This window comes from Pelodiscus sinensis, chromosome 26, assembly GCF_049634645.1.
Source record: "Pelodiscus sinensis isolate JC-2024 chromosome 26, ASM4963464v1, whole genome shotgun sequence".
Lineage (NCBI taxonomy): Eukaryota > Metazoa > Chordata > Testudines > Trionychidae > Pelodiscus > Pelodiscus sinensis.
Genome location: NC_134736.1, coordinates 1,143,603 through 1,158,002, shown reverse-complemented (window position 1 = coordinate 1,158,002; position 14,400 = coordinate 1,143,603). Strand labels below are relative to the sequence as shown.

The window sequence follows — 14,400 nt, the reverse complement described above, 5'->3', positions numbered from 1 at the left end:
CGGCCCTGCCTCACCCAGCAGCCACCCGGGGGTTGATGGAGCTGGAAGGGCCGCAGAGGGGAGGGTCTGCTCTTCCCAGCAGTGCTGCAGAGGCTGGGCTAGCCCGCGCCCGCGCCCACGAGGCTGAGAAACGGGCGCCCTTGCTCTGGCGGGGTGCAGCGCCAGCGCCCTGGGGCAGCATTGCAGAGGCGTGGGCCCTGCTAGGCAGGCCAAGCAGCACTGTGGGGCGCTGCGCCTCTCCTGGCGCTCGGCAACGCTCCGGGGCCGTGCCCCCTTTCCCAAGGGGGGGAGGCGAGGGCAGGAGGGGGGCTCCGTGGCAACCTCTCTCCTGCCCTTCCCCTGACTCAGCAAAGCGCCTAAGCCCCTTCCCAGTCCCCCCGGCGTCGGGGAGCCGCCAGCCACGCCCAAAAGCCAGCGCGCGAGCCCGGCTTTGCGGCATGGCGAGGGCCTTGCGCCCGGGCCACTTGTGCCTGCAGGGCCAGGCGGGGGGGCTTAGGGTGAGGTTCCGTGGGGCCCCCCAGGCCTAGGCGCCAGGGAAACGCTCTGCTAGCCCCAACATTGCCGGTCAGTGGAGCAACTCTGCCCCCACATCCCCCTCCAGCCCCCGCGGCCCCAGGAAGGAGACAAGCCGTGCATCGGCGGGACCACGTGTCTACTGGGTTTTATTCCGTGGACGTACAGTAACACTGAAGGCTCAAGCAGAGCAGCTTCATCGGGGCTAAAGCAGCATCAGAGACGGTGGCGAACGCCCCCACCCCCACCCCCGAGCCAACAGCAGCCAAAATGTTTGCTTCGGGGGGTGATTATTTCGTTTTGCTAAAACCGCGGCAGGCGGGCTTGGGGAGAACGGCTTCCGAGCCAGCCCACGAGCAGGAGATGCAAACCCCAGAGGAGAGAGAGCAGCAATTCCTTGGGGGGCGGGAATTTGTCCAGAGAGAGAAGGGCGCGGCCTTCTGAACACCCCCACTGGCAAATCCCAGCCCAAGGGCAGCGTGTGCGGGGAATCGGGCGGGCGGTGAAACGTTCCCAAAAGCAGAGACCTTCGGCCTCACTCTCGGGCCCTTAGGAGCCTCCTGTGCCAGGCGCCGGTCCCCGGAGAACCTGCCTTCTGGCCGGGAGAGACGACACAGCCTGGCTGGTTGCATGGCTTGTGCCCAGCCCCCCAGAGGGGGCCGCCCTAAGCCCCACAGCAGCCTGGCGCATTCGACTGCACAGCGCACTGGGGACGGATGATGCACAGCAAGGCAGGGCGCGGGGGGGAGAAGACTGGGGGTGGGGGTCAGAGCCAGGAGGGCTTTTAGGAGATGGCTTCCCCGCTGTGCCCTTTGGTTCCTGGTGCGAGGGCGCCTCCTGCAGCCCCTGCTGCGGCCAGGCCTGGAGTTGGGGGAGCCAGGCGGGCAGGCGGAGGGCAATGGGTCTAGCGGCCAAGGGCTGGGCGGGTGGCACAGCAGAGACCCTTCGAGCTTGCCCCAGGGAAGCGCAGGGACCCTGGGTCCCAGTTCGTGCCCTGGCAGAGAGCAAGCCAGCAGCTAGAGGGGAGCATCCCACACACTCAGGACCCGCCCCCAACCACCCTGAGGCAGGGCCTCCGCCTCCGTTTGTAACAGAGCCCAGGAATTCTGGGTCCACCAGCCCCTGCTCTAACCACTAGACCACATCCCCTCTGGCAGCCAGATGCACTTGGAATCGAGCCCTTTGCAGCACCTGTGCTACCCGGGCCAGGGCAAGGGCTTAACAAGCAAACTGCCCAGCGGTGCTGGCTCCGGTGGAGCAGCTGTGAGCAGGGCGGGGAATGGGAGCAGGCTCTGTTCCAGAAACCGGGGGACGGCGGGAAAGCAGAGCAGGGCCCTGCCCGGCTGACTGGCAGTGTATCGACTTGGCAGTGGCACGTGGCCCTTCGCCCCGAAGAACTTGGACAGAGGCGGGTTTTGCATCACGTGTTGCTGGAGGAAAGCAGAGGCCAGCCCCACCCAGGCCCCCTGGTTGCCTTGAAAGCAGGGTGGGCCGTAGGGGGCAAACGGGGCCCATGCCCAGGGCGCCGTAGCCAGAGGGGGAGGGGCATGCGGCATGGGTGTGGAGGCTACTGGGCAGTGTGGCGGGACATGCTGGAAGCTCAGGGCTGGGGGCAGGGGCGGGAGGACAGTCGGGGGCTGGGGTGAAGAGGGCGCAGGACGGGGGCAGGATTTGAGGCGCCCATGGGTGCCAGGGGGAATGGGGGCAGGATTTGAGGCGTCCATGGGTGCCAGGGGGAATGGGGGCAGGATTTGAGGCGTCCATGGGTGCCAGGGGGAATGGGGGCAGGATTTGAGGCACCCATGGGTGCCAGGGGGGATGGGGGCAGGATTTGAGGCGCCCATGGGTGCCAGGGGGAATGGGGGCAGGATTTGAGGCGTCCATGGGTGCCAGGGGGAATGGGGGCAGGATTTGAGGCACCCATGGGTGCCAGGGGGGATGGGGGCAGGATTTGAGGCGCCCATGGGTGCCAGGGGGAATGGGGGCAGGATTTGAGGCGTCCATGGGTGCCAGGGGGAATGGGGGCAGGATTTGAGGCGTCCATGGGTGCCAGGGGGAATGGGGGCAGGATTTGAGGCACCCATGGGTGCCAGGGGGGATGGGGGCAGGATTTGAGGCGCCCATGGGTGCCAGGGGGAATGGGGGCAGGATTTGAGGCGGCCATGGGTGCCAGGGGGAATGGGGGCAGGATTTGAGGCACCCATGGGTGCCAGGGGGGATGGGGCCGCTACAGCCACCGGGGTCCAGGCACCAAAACAGAAGTTGACCCGAGCTGCCATTTCCCCAAGGCTGGCTCTTCTGGAAACCTTCCCAGCAGCAGCCCCTGCCCCATCCCACCCAGCACGTTCCCAGTCACGGGCCTTAGGCGCAGAGAGAGCAGAAACCACGTTTGGCAGAGGGCAGCTGGCAGAGCCAGGGGTGCCAGGCAGGAGGACCTGGCTCCCTGGCCCACACAGCCCATGCCACCCCACAGAGTCCTCGCCACCCCCCCACTGCAAACACAAGGGGGGGTTGTATTTCCTCCTGGCAAACACTAACGGAGGGTACATCTACACCAGCCCCCTAGATCGATCTACGGGGCTAGTGTAGACGTATGCCTAGGGCCCGAGGGCCTGGTCTCTGGGGGTGGGAACTCCCACCCACAGAGAATCAACTGCAGAGTCAGGGGCCAGGCCCTGGGGTGTTCTGTGAAGGGCCAGTAATCACAGAACTGGGAGGGACCTCGAGAGCCATCGAGTCCAGTCCCCGGCCCGCACGGCAGGACCAGGCACCGTCTAGAGCATCCCTGACAGACATTGGTTTAGCCAGCGCTAACATCTCCAGTGGTGGGGATTCCACAACCTCCCCGGGCAACTTATCCCAGTGTCTCACCCCCCGGACAGGCAGGAACTTTTCCTACTGTCCAACCTGAACCTCCCTTGCTGCAGTTTGAGCCCCTTGCTTCTTGTTCTAGCATCAGGGGTTAAGGAGAACAAGTTTTTTTCTTCTTCCTGGTAACAAGCTTTTGGATACTTGGCCTATCATGTCCCCTCCGTCTTCTCCTTTCCAAACTAAACAGGCCCAGTTCTTTCAGTCTCCCCCATAGCTCCTGTTCTCTGGACCTTTCACCATTCGTGTTGCTCTTCTCTGGACCCTCTCCAATTCTCCACATCTTCCTTGACATGCGGTGCCCAGAGCTGGACACAACCCTCCAACTGCGGCCTAGTCAGCGTGGAGTAGAGCGGAAGAGCGACTCCTCGTGCCTTGCTCTCAACGCTCCTGTTCGTGCCTCCCAGAACCATGTTTGCTTTTTTGCCAGTGTCACTGCTGACTCGCATTTAGCTTGTGGGCCACTCTGACCCCTGGGTCCCTTTCTGCAGGACGCCGTCCTAGGCAGCCGCTTCCCGTTGTGTGTGTGAAGCGGATTGTTCCCTCCTCGGTGGAGCACTTTGCCCTTGTCCTTATTAAACTGCATCCTATTGACCTCGCAGCATTTCTCCAGTTTGTCCAGATCAGTCTGAATTCTGACCCACCCTCCAAAGCCCTCAGCACCCATCCTAGCGTGGCATCAGCTGCCGACTGACAAGCACGGTGGCTTTCCCAGGGACCCCAGGCTGCACCGGGGCCCAGGGGGTCAGGGTCTGTACCCCTGGAGAAAGCCCCCCGCAGCCAGCGCTGGCACTCGCGGCCTGAGGCACCAGGCGGAGCCCTGCCCCACCTAGCACATTCAACGTGGCCTCTGGACGGCCCGGGGACGCTAGTGTCCAGTCACACCCTGCTGCAGTCCCACTGCCTCCCTGGGGCAGCCCAGACGACCGGGGACCAGGCGCAGGGCGACACCTGCCATGGGGGGCGGAGCAGGGAATGAAGCCCCCCGAGGTGCCTGTCTGTGATGCTTCCAGGGCTCTGCCTGGCGGCCCCTCACTCTGCAGGGACACGTGCTGCCTCGCAGCGTGGCAGGGAAAGCTGGCCCGGATTCACGCCCGGGGCACAGGAATCCGCTGGCATTTGCCCAGGGCTGACTGGCTGCTTCCAAGAGGGAGGTGCTGGCTCGGAGGGGGAGGCCAGGGGTCCTCAGGCAGGCATCCCTGGGGGGCAGGCCTCCCCAGTGCCAAAGCTCACAGGTGTCTGGGACCAGTGTGTGCCCAGCAATCCCACCCCCGCAGTCCCTGCTCTCCTCCCCGGGCCGGGGCCGGGGCAACAGACAAGACTGCAGCTATCCCTGTGAGGGTAAGGAAACAACCTACTAGAGAACAGACTCCTTCATGAAACTTCGGCCTCTGTGCCCCGCCCGAAAGGAGAACTGCGCCCCCGCCCGACAGCCGCACTGCGCCCCCCGCCCGTCCCCCCGCCCGACAGCCGCACTGCGCCCCCCGCCCGTCCCCCCGCCTGACAGCCGCACTGCGCCCCCGCCCGACAGCCGCACTGCGCCCCCCGCCCGTCCCCCCGCCCGACAGCCGCACTGCGCCCCCGCCCGACAGCCGCACTGCGCCCCCCGCCCATCCCCCCGCCCGACAGCCGCACTGCGCCCCCGCCCGACAGCCGCACTGCGCCCCCCGCCCGTCCCCCCGCCCGACAGCCGCACTGCGCCCCCGCCCGTCCCCCCGCCCGACAGCCGCACTGCGCCCCCGCCCGACAGCTGCACTGCGCCCCCCGCCCGTCCCCCCGCCCGACAGCCGCACTGCCCCCCGCCTGTCTCCTCGCCTGACAGCCGCACTGCGCCCCCCGCCCGTCCCCCCGCCCGACAGCCGCACTGCGCCCCCCGCCTGTCTCCTCGCCTGACAGCCGCACTGCGCCCCCCGCCCGTCCCCCCGCCCGACAGCCGCACTGCGCCCCCCGCCCGTCCCCCCGCCCAACAGCCGCACTGCCCCCCGCCTGTCTCCTCGCCTGACAGCCGCACTGCCCCCCGCCTGTCTCCTCGCCTGACAATCGCACTGCGCCCCATGCCCGTCCCCCCGCCCGACAGCCGCACTGCGCCCCCCGCCCGTCCCCCCGCCTGACAGCCGCACTGCCCCCGCCTGTCTCCTCGCCTGACAGCCGCACTGCGCCCCACGCCCGTCCCCCCACCCGACAGCTGCACTGCGCCCCCCGCCCATCCCCCCGCCCGACTCCTTGCCTGACAGCCGCACTGCGCCCCACACCCGTCCCCAACTGACAATCACACTGTGCCCCACACCTGCCTGACAGCCGCACTGCACCCTCGCCCATCCCCCTGCCTTCCTGTTGCACTGGGGCACCACGCTAGCTGCCTTCCCATCTGTCGGGTGCCCTGCTAGTGCCCGGGGCAGGGTTCGGAGGGATCCGGGTGCCTTTGTGGACGGGACCCACTCCAAGGAGTCTGGGAGGAGACTGGCCCGTGGGGATGGAGCTCCAGTGACTCCAGGGAGACGAGTCAGATCACTTGACACAGCAAAGGGTCCCCGGAGCTCACGGCTCTGCCACGAATACGAGGCGCAGGAGACCCCTCTGCCCTTCCCCCGGCCAGCTCACTGACTCTCCCGCGGGCCGGGCCGGGGGCAGGAGGGCTTGCAGGCCCCAGCTCCATGGCCCTTCAGGCTGAGCGGCTGCAGCCCTCTCCCCAAAGCCCCACAGTCCTCAGGGCCTCCCTCCCTCTCGAGCGCCCTCCCGGATTGCTCCAGGCCCTGCCCTGGGCCACACCCTGGCACCCAGAGCTCTCCTGGCTTGGAGGGCGATGCACCCTGGTGCTCATTAGGCTCCTCGAATCCACCCCCACCGCCCCGTGCTCAGGCCAGGCGTGCAGCAGACTTCTCCCCAGCCTGCCCTGGGGCCGGGGCTATGTGGGGGAAGGATGCTCAGTAATTCCGGGGAGCTGAAATCTGTCCCGGGGAAGCACACGAGGGGTCGCACTGTACAGGGAAAGGAGAGGGGGCCGCTACTTGGTGCCCTCCTCGGGGTTCCCTTCGCCGTCCGTCTTCCCTTCCTCCTCCGTCTTCTGGTCGTCGGTGCTCAGCTTCTGCTGCTTTTTCCTCCGCACGCACTTGACGACGACCAGCACCAGGATCACCACGGCCAGGAAGCCCCCCACGGAGGCCCCCACGATGACAGCCACCGTGGAGTCGCGCTCCGGGGGCACTGCGGAGCAGAGAGGGCAGGTGAGGGGGGCGCTGGGGGCCGAGAGCGTCAGGCGGGCAGCTCCGCCAGCGTGCACTTGGGAGGAGCAGGCCCCTTGGTGGCCATGTCCATCCCCAGGCCGGGGCTGGCTAAAGTCCTTGCCTGGGACCCCTGATGTAACTGTCAGCCTGCTGCCCGGCCTCAGGCCCCAGGGCCAGGCCCCACCTTGGCCCTCAGAGGGAGTGCGGGTTGGCCAGCCTGGGGCTCAGGGGCTCCTGGCTCCCCGCCCTCCGCTCCTGGCTTGCCCCCGTCCCTGCGACTGCCATGGGCTGGCTGCAGGGTGCTCCCTGGGCCTGGCGCTAAGCAGAGAAGGGGAGTTCCCGGGGGCAGGCAGCCTCCGCACCCCTCCCCTCCCACTGCCGCTCCCGGCCCGCTGAGACACCCAGCCTGGCTCCATGGCAGCGCCAATTCCCCAGGGGCAGGAAAGGCAGCTACACCCACGGGCAGGGGCTGCTGGGGTCGCCTCCAGGCCACGCGCCAAACCAAGCCACGTGTGCCGCTGAGCTGGGGCTGCGGGCAGGGCCGCGTGGGTCAGAGCGGCCCCTGCTGTCTGGCCGTGGGTCGGCCTGTCCCGCTCGGCCCCCGCGCCCACCTTCGGTGATGACCCTGAGGGAGATGCGGGCGTGGCCCCGGTGCCGGTCGGGCGGGTTCATCACGTAGCAGTTGTAGATGCCCTCGTCCTCCAGCTGCACCTGGTGGAGGGTGAAGGACACGTCGTTCTTGCTGGGGTTGCCGGTGAACTCCACCCGGTTCCCGAAGCGATCCAGCCGCCAGTGCACGATCTTCATCCGGAACTGCAGGAACTGGGCAGACGGGCAGGGCAGTGAGAGGCAGGAGAGCCATCACGCCCGGGGCACGCCCACCCACTGGGCCGGCCAGAGATCTGGGCCCCTCGCCTCCTTCCCGCACCAGCAAAGAGCACGGCCCTGCCCTCGGACCAGGGCCCCCCGAGCCCAGGCCAGCAAGCACAGCACAGATCCCTGGCCAGTGGGAGCAAGGATGCCAGCCGGGGCCAGTCCGTCTCTCCTGCCCAGGCTTTCCCCAGCCGTAGCAGCCAACGCAAACCGGGCTCCAGCGGGCTGGTCGGCACCTGGGCACAGTCCTCACGACTGGCCGAGAACCTTCGGCCCTGTTCCCCGATACTCCCTCTGCCTCCCACTCCCCCGAGGCCGGCCGGAGCCCTGGCTGCCTCCCGGGAAGCGGGACTGTGACGTAGTGGGGGTACCTGGCTGGTTTCTATGCTGCTGGCTCTGGGGGAACCCCCACTGGCTGCCGTGGGTACCATGACCCAGCAAAACAGGATGAGTCACTATGCAAACCAGTGGCCAGACACCCCCCATGGAGAGGAACAAAGGAAGGTGGAATGCTGCCTTGGCTGGGGGGCAGGGCTGGAAGTTAGTGGGTTAGTTGTTACTGTGGGAGAGCATGGAGGAGACAGCCTAGGGAGAGGAGCTGGAGTTTAGGGGCCCAGTCTCCCCCCAACTCAAGGGGGCCTGAGGCATCCTAGCCCAGTTCTGTGACCAGACTACATCTGTGCTGTGCTGTATCCTGGAGAGGCAATAAACTTCCTCTATTCCACTGGCTGGTGCAGTCTGTTTGTGACATCTCGGGGTGCAGGAGACGGGGAACCCCCAACCCGCCGTCACAGGGACGCCCCCTCTGGACACACAGTCGTCCCAGTGCTGGGTCGGCTGGCCCCGGCCTCCCGCACTCAGCGAGTCCCTGCCCCTCGCCATGCCCCCCCGGGACAGAGCTGCACCGGCCAGACCCAGGTGCCAGCAGCACAAGGCGGCAGAAGAATTCTTCCATGCCCCGGCGCCACAGAGCTGCAGCGTCCCACAGGCGGCCCCGCCCGCAGACCGGCACTCGCTGGACTCGCCGGAGCCCCCCGTGCCCTCGGCCTCAGGGGGCCCACACACAGGACCTGGGGCTGGAATCCACGTCGCCACCTCTGGACGTTTTCCAGCCGGCCAGGGGACGTCGGGGCGCCCGCAGAGCCCAGCCCGGAGCCGCCAGGCCAATCCCAGCTTCCTTCCCCCAGGCGGGCGGTTCCCAGCCCGTTGGGCGCGGGGGAGATCGGAGAGCGAGACCCTGCCGGCTCCGACAGCAGCGGGGGAGAGGGCCCGAGGCTGTTACGTGGATTTACAGGACTCACCAGCTCCTCGCTGCAGTTGTCACAGCCCTGGTAGGTCCAGTTGAGGGAGAACTCCTTGTTCTCCACTTTGTAGCAGGAGTTGAAGGTGCAGGCGAGGCGCACGGACGTGCCGTTCAGCGCGCTGATGGTGGGTTGCGCCATGATCTCCATGCCCAGCCCCGCGGGCGCTGCCGAGAAGCCGGGGGAACAAAGTGAACGTCGCAAGCGCTGAAGCCGGACCCAGCCCCTGGGGGCCGTGGGTCTGGGCTGCTAGCAGCGCTGCCCGGGGAGGGGGCAGAGACTGGCAGGTTCACAGCAAACCGTGGCCACAGGACAGGGGCTTTTCCAAGGCAGCGACCTCAGCCCCTCCCTGCCCCAGGCCCCCACATGCCCTCCGACCCCGACACACAGCTTGGGGCACATCTGCCCTGCAGGTAGAGCGGGGGGAGGGCCCTGCCTTAGCTCGGCCGCCCCTGGCTGCAGAGCGGTGCCTGGCCTCCGGCCTGGGTTAGCCGCCCGTCCCGGCGCTCTGCCCTCTCCCCCGGGCTCTGTCATGTCTCCTGCTCCCCGCGCCCCTGGCTGCAGAGCGGTGCCTGGCCATCGGCCTGGGTTAGCCGCCCGTCCCGGCGCTCTGCCCTCTCCCCCGGGCTCTGTCATGTCTCCTGCTCCCCGCGCCCCTGGCTGCAGAGCGGTGCCTGGCCTCCGGCCTGGGTTAGCCGCCCGTCCCGGCGCTCTGCCCTCTCCCCCGGGCTCTGTCATGTCTCCTGCTCCCCGCGCCCCTGGCTGCAGAGCGGTGCCTGGCCATCGGCCTGGGTTAGCCGCCCGTCCCGGCGCTCTGCCCTCTCCCCCGGGCTCAGTCATGTCTCCTGCTCCCCGCGCCCCTGGCTGCAGAGCGGTGCCTGGCCTCCGGCCTGGGTTAGCCGCCCGTCCCGGCGCTCTGCCCTCTCCCCCAGGCTCGGTCATGTCTCCTGCTCCCCGCGCCCCTGGCTGCAGAGCGGTGCCTGGCCTCCGGCCTGGGTTAGCCGCCCGTCCCGGCGCTCTGCCCTCTCCCCCAGGCTCGGTCATGTCTCCTGCTCCCCACGCCCCTGGCTGCAGAGCGGTGCCTGGCCTCCGGCCTGGGTTAGCCGCCCGTCCCGGCGCTCTGCCCTCTCCGCCGGGCTCGGTCATGTCTCCTGCTCCCCGCGCCCCTGGCTGCAGAGCGGTGCCTGGCCTCCGGCCTGGGTTAGCCGCCCGTCCCGGCGCTCTGCCCTCTCCCCGGGCTCTGTCATGTCTCCTGCTCCCCGCGCCCCTGGCTGCAGAGCGGTGCCTGGCCTCCGGCCTGGGTTAGCCGCCCGTCCCGGCGCTCTGCCCTCTCCCCCGGGCTCTGTCATGTCTCCTCCTCCCCGCGCCCCTGGCTGCAGAGCGGTGCCTGGCCTCCGGCCTGGGTTAGCCGCCCGTCCCGGCGCTCTGCCCTCTCCCCCGGGCTCTGTCATGTCTCCTGCTCCCCACGCCCCTGGCTGCAGAGCGGTGCCTGGCCTCCGGCCTGGGTTAGCCGCCTGTCCCGGCGCTCTGCCCTCTCCCCCGGGCTCTGTCATGTCTCCTGCTCCCCGCGCCCCTGGCTGCAGAGCGGTGCCTGGCCTCCGGCCTGGGTTAGCCGCCCGTCCCGGCGCTCTGCCCTCTCCCCCGGGCTCGGTCATGTCTCCTGCTCCCCGCGCCCCTGGCTGCAGAGCGGTGCCTGGCCTCCGGCCTGGGTTAGCCGCCCGTCCCGGCGCTCTGCCCTCTCCCCCGGGCTCTGTCATGTCTCCTGCTCCCCGCGCCCCTGGCTGCAGAGCGGTGCCTGGCCTCCGGCCTGGGTTAGCCACCCGTCCCGGCGCTCTGCCCTCTCCCCCGGGCTCTGTCATGTCTCCTGCTCCCCACGCCCCTGGCTGCAGAGCGGTGCCTGGCCTCCGGCCTGGGTTAGCCGCCCGTCCCGGCGCTCTGCCCTCTCCCCTGGGCTCTGTCATGTCTCCTGCTCCCCGCGCCCCTGGCTGCAGAGCGGTGCCTGGCCTCCGGCCTGGGTTAGCCGCCCGTCCCGGCGCTCTGCCCTCTCCCCCGGGCTCTGTCATGTCTCCTGCTCCCCACGCCCCTGGCTGCAGAGCGGTGCCTGGCCTCCGGCCTGGGTTAGCCGCCCGTCCCGGCGCTCTGCCCTCTCCCCTGGGCTCTGTCATGTCTCCTGCTCCCCGCGCCCCTGGCTGCAGAGCGGTGCCTGGCCTCCGGCCTGGGTTAGCCGCCCGTCCCGGCGCTCTGCCCTCTCCCCGGGGCTCGGTCATGTCTCCCGCGCCCCGCGCCCCTGGCTGCAGAGCGGTGCCTGGCCTCCAGCCTGGGTTAGCCGCCCGTCCCGGCGCTCTGCCCTCTCCCCGGGGCTCGGTCATGTCTCCCGCGCCCCGCGCCCCTGGCTGCAGAGCGGTGCCTGGCCTCCGGCCTGGGTTAGCCGCCCGTCCCGGCGCTCTGCCCTCTCCCCCGGGCTCTGTCATGTCTCCTGCTCCCTGCGCCCCTGGCTGCAGAGCGGTGCCTGGCCTCCGGCCTGGGTTAGCCGCCCGTCCCGGCGCTCTGCCCTCTCCCCTAGGCTCGGTCATGTCTCCCGCGCCCCCAGCTGCAGCGCACGCGCTTTCCACGGCCGCTTGGACGAGGCGTCCCTGCTGCACAGATCCATGAGCTCTGCAGGGCCCCGCAGCACGGGCTGGGCAGGGTGCCGGGCCACGTCCGCAGGGGGTTTCGGCTGCGCCCCTCGCGTGTCAGGCCAGGAGGGAGCAGCCCCTGCCCGCGCCGGCCGATTCGCTCGGTCTGCTCCCTCGGCTGCCGGGGCTCCCGCTGGGGCGCAGGAGGGAGCCCGGCGGGGGGCAGAGCCCGGCTGGCAGTTTCCCAGTTAGGCAGAGGGCAAGAGGCTGCGGTGGGGGGCCCGGGCCGGTCCCCACTGGGGGCAGCCCATCCAGTGCAGCGCCAGCGGGGGGCTTTGGTGCAGCGAGCCGGTGGGGGGCTCACGGACACACGCCCCCAGCCACTGACGGGGCTGGCCGGGCACTGCAGAGGCCCGTTGGCTGGAGAGAGCCAGAGCGCCGGCCCTGCACACAGCCAGCCCCGCGCCCCTCGCAGCCAGGGGCTCGAGGACCCCGTGTGCGAAGCAGCCGGGCCCCTGTCCCCAGCACTCGCTGCGGCAAAGCGTCGCCCCCTCCCCCGGGGCCGGCCCCCGCCCCCGCCCCGCGCTGCATGTCGGACTGGCGCAGCCCAGGCGCCGCTCAGACCTGTGGCCGCACGCCGGGCACTTCCGCCTGTGCCCCTCGGCCCTCGAGCTGCGCTCTGCAGCCTCCCCAGGCACATGGCACAGGGCCTGGGCCCCAGCTGGCAGGTCCCTGTGGGCGGCCGCCTGGCCTGGGTAGCACCGGGCTCTCGGGCAGTGCCTGGCCATCGTGGCTCTGACCGTGGCTCCACGTGCTGCTCTCGCTGGGCTCCCACGGAAGGAACGTGCTGACCCAGACGCTACCGTAGCTGTGCCAGCTAATTTGCTGCCTTCCACCGAGTGGCTGGGGCTGGGGCGAGAGGCAGGTGTGCAGCTGGGTCTGCCGCAGAGGCAGCTAAAACACCTCGTTGCCTTGCGAGCTGAGCACGTGGGACAGGGTGAGCAGGAAGCAAAGGGGAAAAATGGGGCCGGAGGCCGGGGGTCGGGGAGGAGGCGCCTAGATCAGAAACAGCCCCAACGCCAGGGCTGCCCCTGTACAACGGGAACATCTGAGAATGCGAACGGCAGCCCGGCAGCACCCTCCAGGGACGCCCCTTGGGACAGAGCTGCAGAGCGAGCTCCAAACCGGAGCCCAGGCGAAGAGCAGCCCTCGAGCGCAGGGACTGCAGCTCCGGGCAGACGGGGCGAGCCCCTGGGGCGGGGAGTCCCCGCGGTGCCTGTGGACATGGCCCGGCTCCGGCAGCTGGCGTCCTGCACAGGCCCAGCCAGGCCGGTCCAGGGTGGAGCGCTGCGAGGGGGCCGGGGAACGCCCCCATGACGCCCGTGTGCAGGCCGCTGAGGGGCCATCCCCGCCCAGCCTGGCCTCTTGGCGGGAGGGAGCGTCCCCGAGCACCAGGCCTGGGGGGAGCCATGTTGACTGGGAGGAAAGCCCCTGGAGTGGGAAGGGAAACCAGAGCACCGGAGCGTGGAGCATGGAGCATCCTGCTTCCCCCGCGCGGCTCCTTAGCCAGCGCCAGGTCTCCAGAGGGCGCGGCGGGGCCAGGCCTGCTCAGAAAACACCTGGCCAGGTGCATGCAGGACCAGGCCGGGCCGTGGCTGCCGACCCCGCCCGATGAGCCCCGCACTCAGACCAGCCTGCGAACACCAGAATCCGGACGGGGACGGACTGGTGCCTTTCCCTCTCGCCCCCCTCGAGGGAAACCTGCCCCGCTGGGACAGCGAGCCAGCCCGGGCCCGGGGCACCTCCAGCCACGGTGTTCTCAGCGGCACGACCTCTAGGACCTCCCCAGCACGGAGGGGAGAGGACGCCCTGCAGGGTGCCTCAGTGCAGTCGGAGGCGGTGCATCCCTCTGCATCAGTCACCTGGCTGAGTCTGGCAGTGGCCAGCTCTGGAGCCTGGGAGGGGACCCCGCCCGGACCGGCCAGCCCTGCAGTGCAACCCCCGCATCCCTCGGCATGCACAGGCCGGAGCATGGAGCGGGGGCTCCTTCCTGAGCCATGGGCACTGGGCTGCTCCCCCCCACGCCGCTCAGCTGCCACATGCCCTGGCCCCGCACACCCTGCAGCTGCTCCGCAGCAAACGACAGGCAGGATTCCTAGTGGAAGATGGGGACACGCTGTCATTTTTCTCCGCCATGTCCCAATCTGTCCGTCAGCAAATGCCCCCTCCTGCCCCCCCCCCCCCACACAGAGCTTGTGTTTGAATCTGAGTCTCCTGCTTCCAGGGAATCGATACCAAAAGCTGCTGACACGCACCCCTGGCTCTTGGCAAGGAACGGAGACCAGCCGCCTGGCGCGCCACCCAGCTTGCGCCCCACCTGCAGCCACGAAAACCAGGGGCAGCCCCACCCCACGGAACGTCAAGCCCCTCTCTGCCCCAGTGCCCCTTCGGCAGCAGTTGGCTCCGCCATCCCACCACGCCCTGCCCCGGGACGAGGCCGCGGGAGACAGGCTGGTGCTGCCCCATGCCTGCATGCAAGAGGCACAGTCGCCACTTACCCAGAGAGACCAGCAAGCCGAGCCCAGTGAGGCACAGGGTGGGCCGCGGAAGCCATGGCGCCTGGCGCATGTTCGAGGGCCCGTGGGTGGGCGCGGAGGGTGGCTGTGTGTGGCTGCTGGTGGGTGGCTTTGTTTTCTCAAGTGCACGGGGCTATTTCCAAGACACACATCATTTTAGCTGCTTTATTTCCCAGCCTCCAATATGGCCGGCTGGAGGGCTGCTGCTATTTAAAAAAAAAAAAAGGCAGTAAATTTTATGGTTGGTGAATTTCATCAAAGGAAGTGGGAGGGCATCAAAATGTCCTGGGTAGCAAAGGAACATGCTCTCCGCTCCTTGCGCTGGGATGTGGCCGTGGTGCCGGGCCCCGTCTGCAGTTGTCAGAGCGCCTGGAGGGTTTGCTCTGGGGCAGTTCATGCCTGCAAGGGGAAGGAGGGGCCGTGTCCCTGC

The 14,400-nt window shown here is 69.0% G+C and overlaps 1 protein-coding gene across 1 annotated transcript; it reads right to left on the bottom strand.

Annotated features, from left to right (window-relative positions):
- Positions 1-644: 644 nt before the first annotated feature.
- SCN2B (sodium voltage-gated channel beta subunit 2) lies at positions 645-14,170 on the bottom strand. Its single transcript, XM_075909710.1, has 4 exons — positions 13,953-14,170; positions 8,780-8,946; positions 7,217-7,427; positions 645-6,585 (listed from the first exon to the last, which is right to left on the bottom strand). The coding sequence occupies exons 1-4, from the start codon at positions 14,020-14,022 to the stop codon at positions 6,386-6,388; spliced, it is 648 nt and encodes a 215-aa protein (XP_075765825.1). The 5' UTR covers positions 14,023-14,170; the 3' UTR covers positions 645-6,385.
- Between the last annotated feature and the right edge of the window lie 230 nt (positions 14,171-14,400).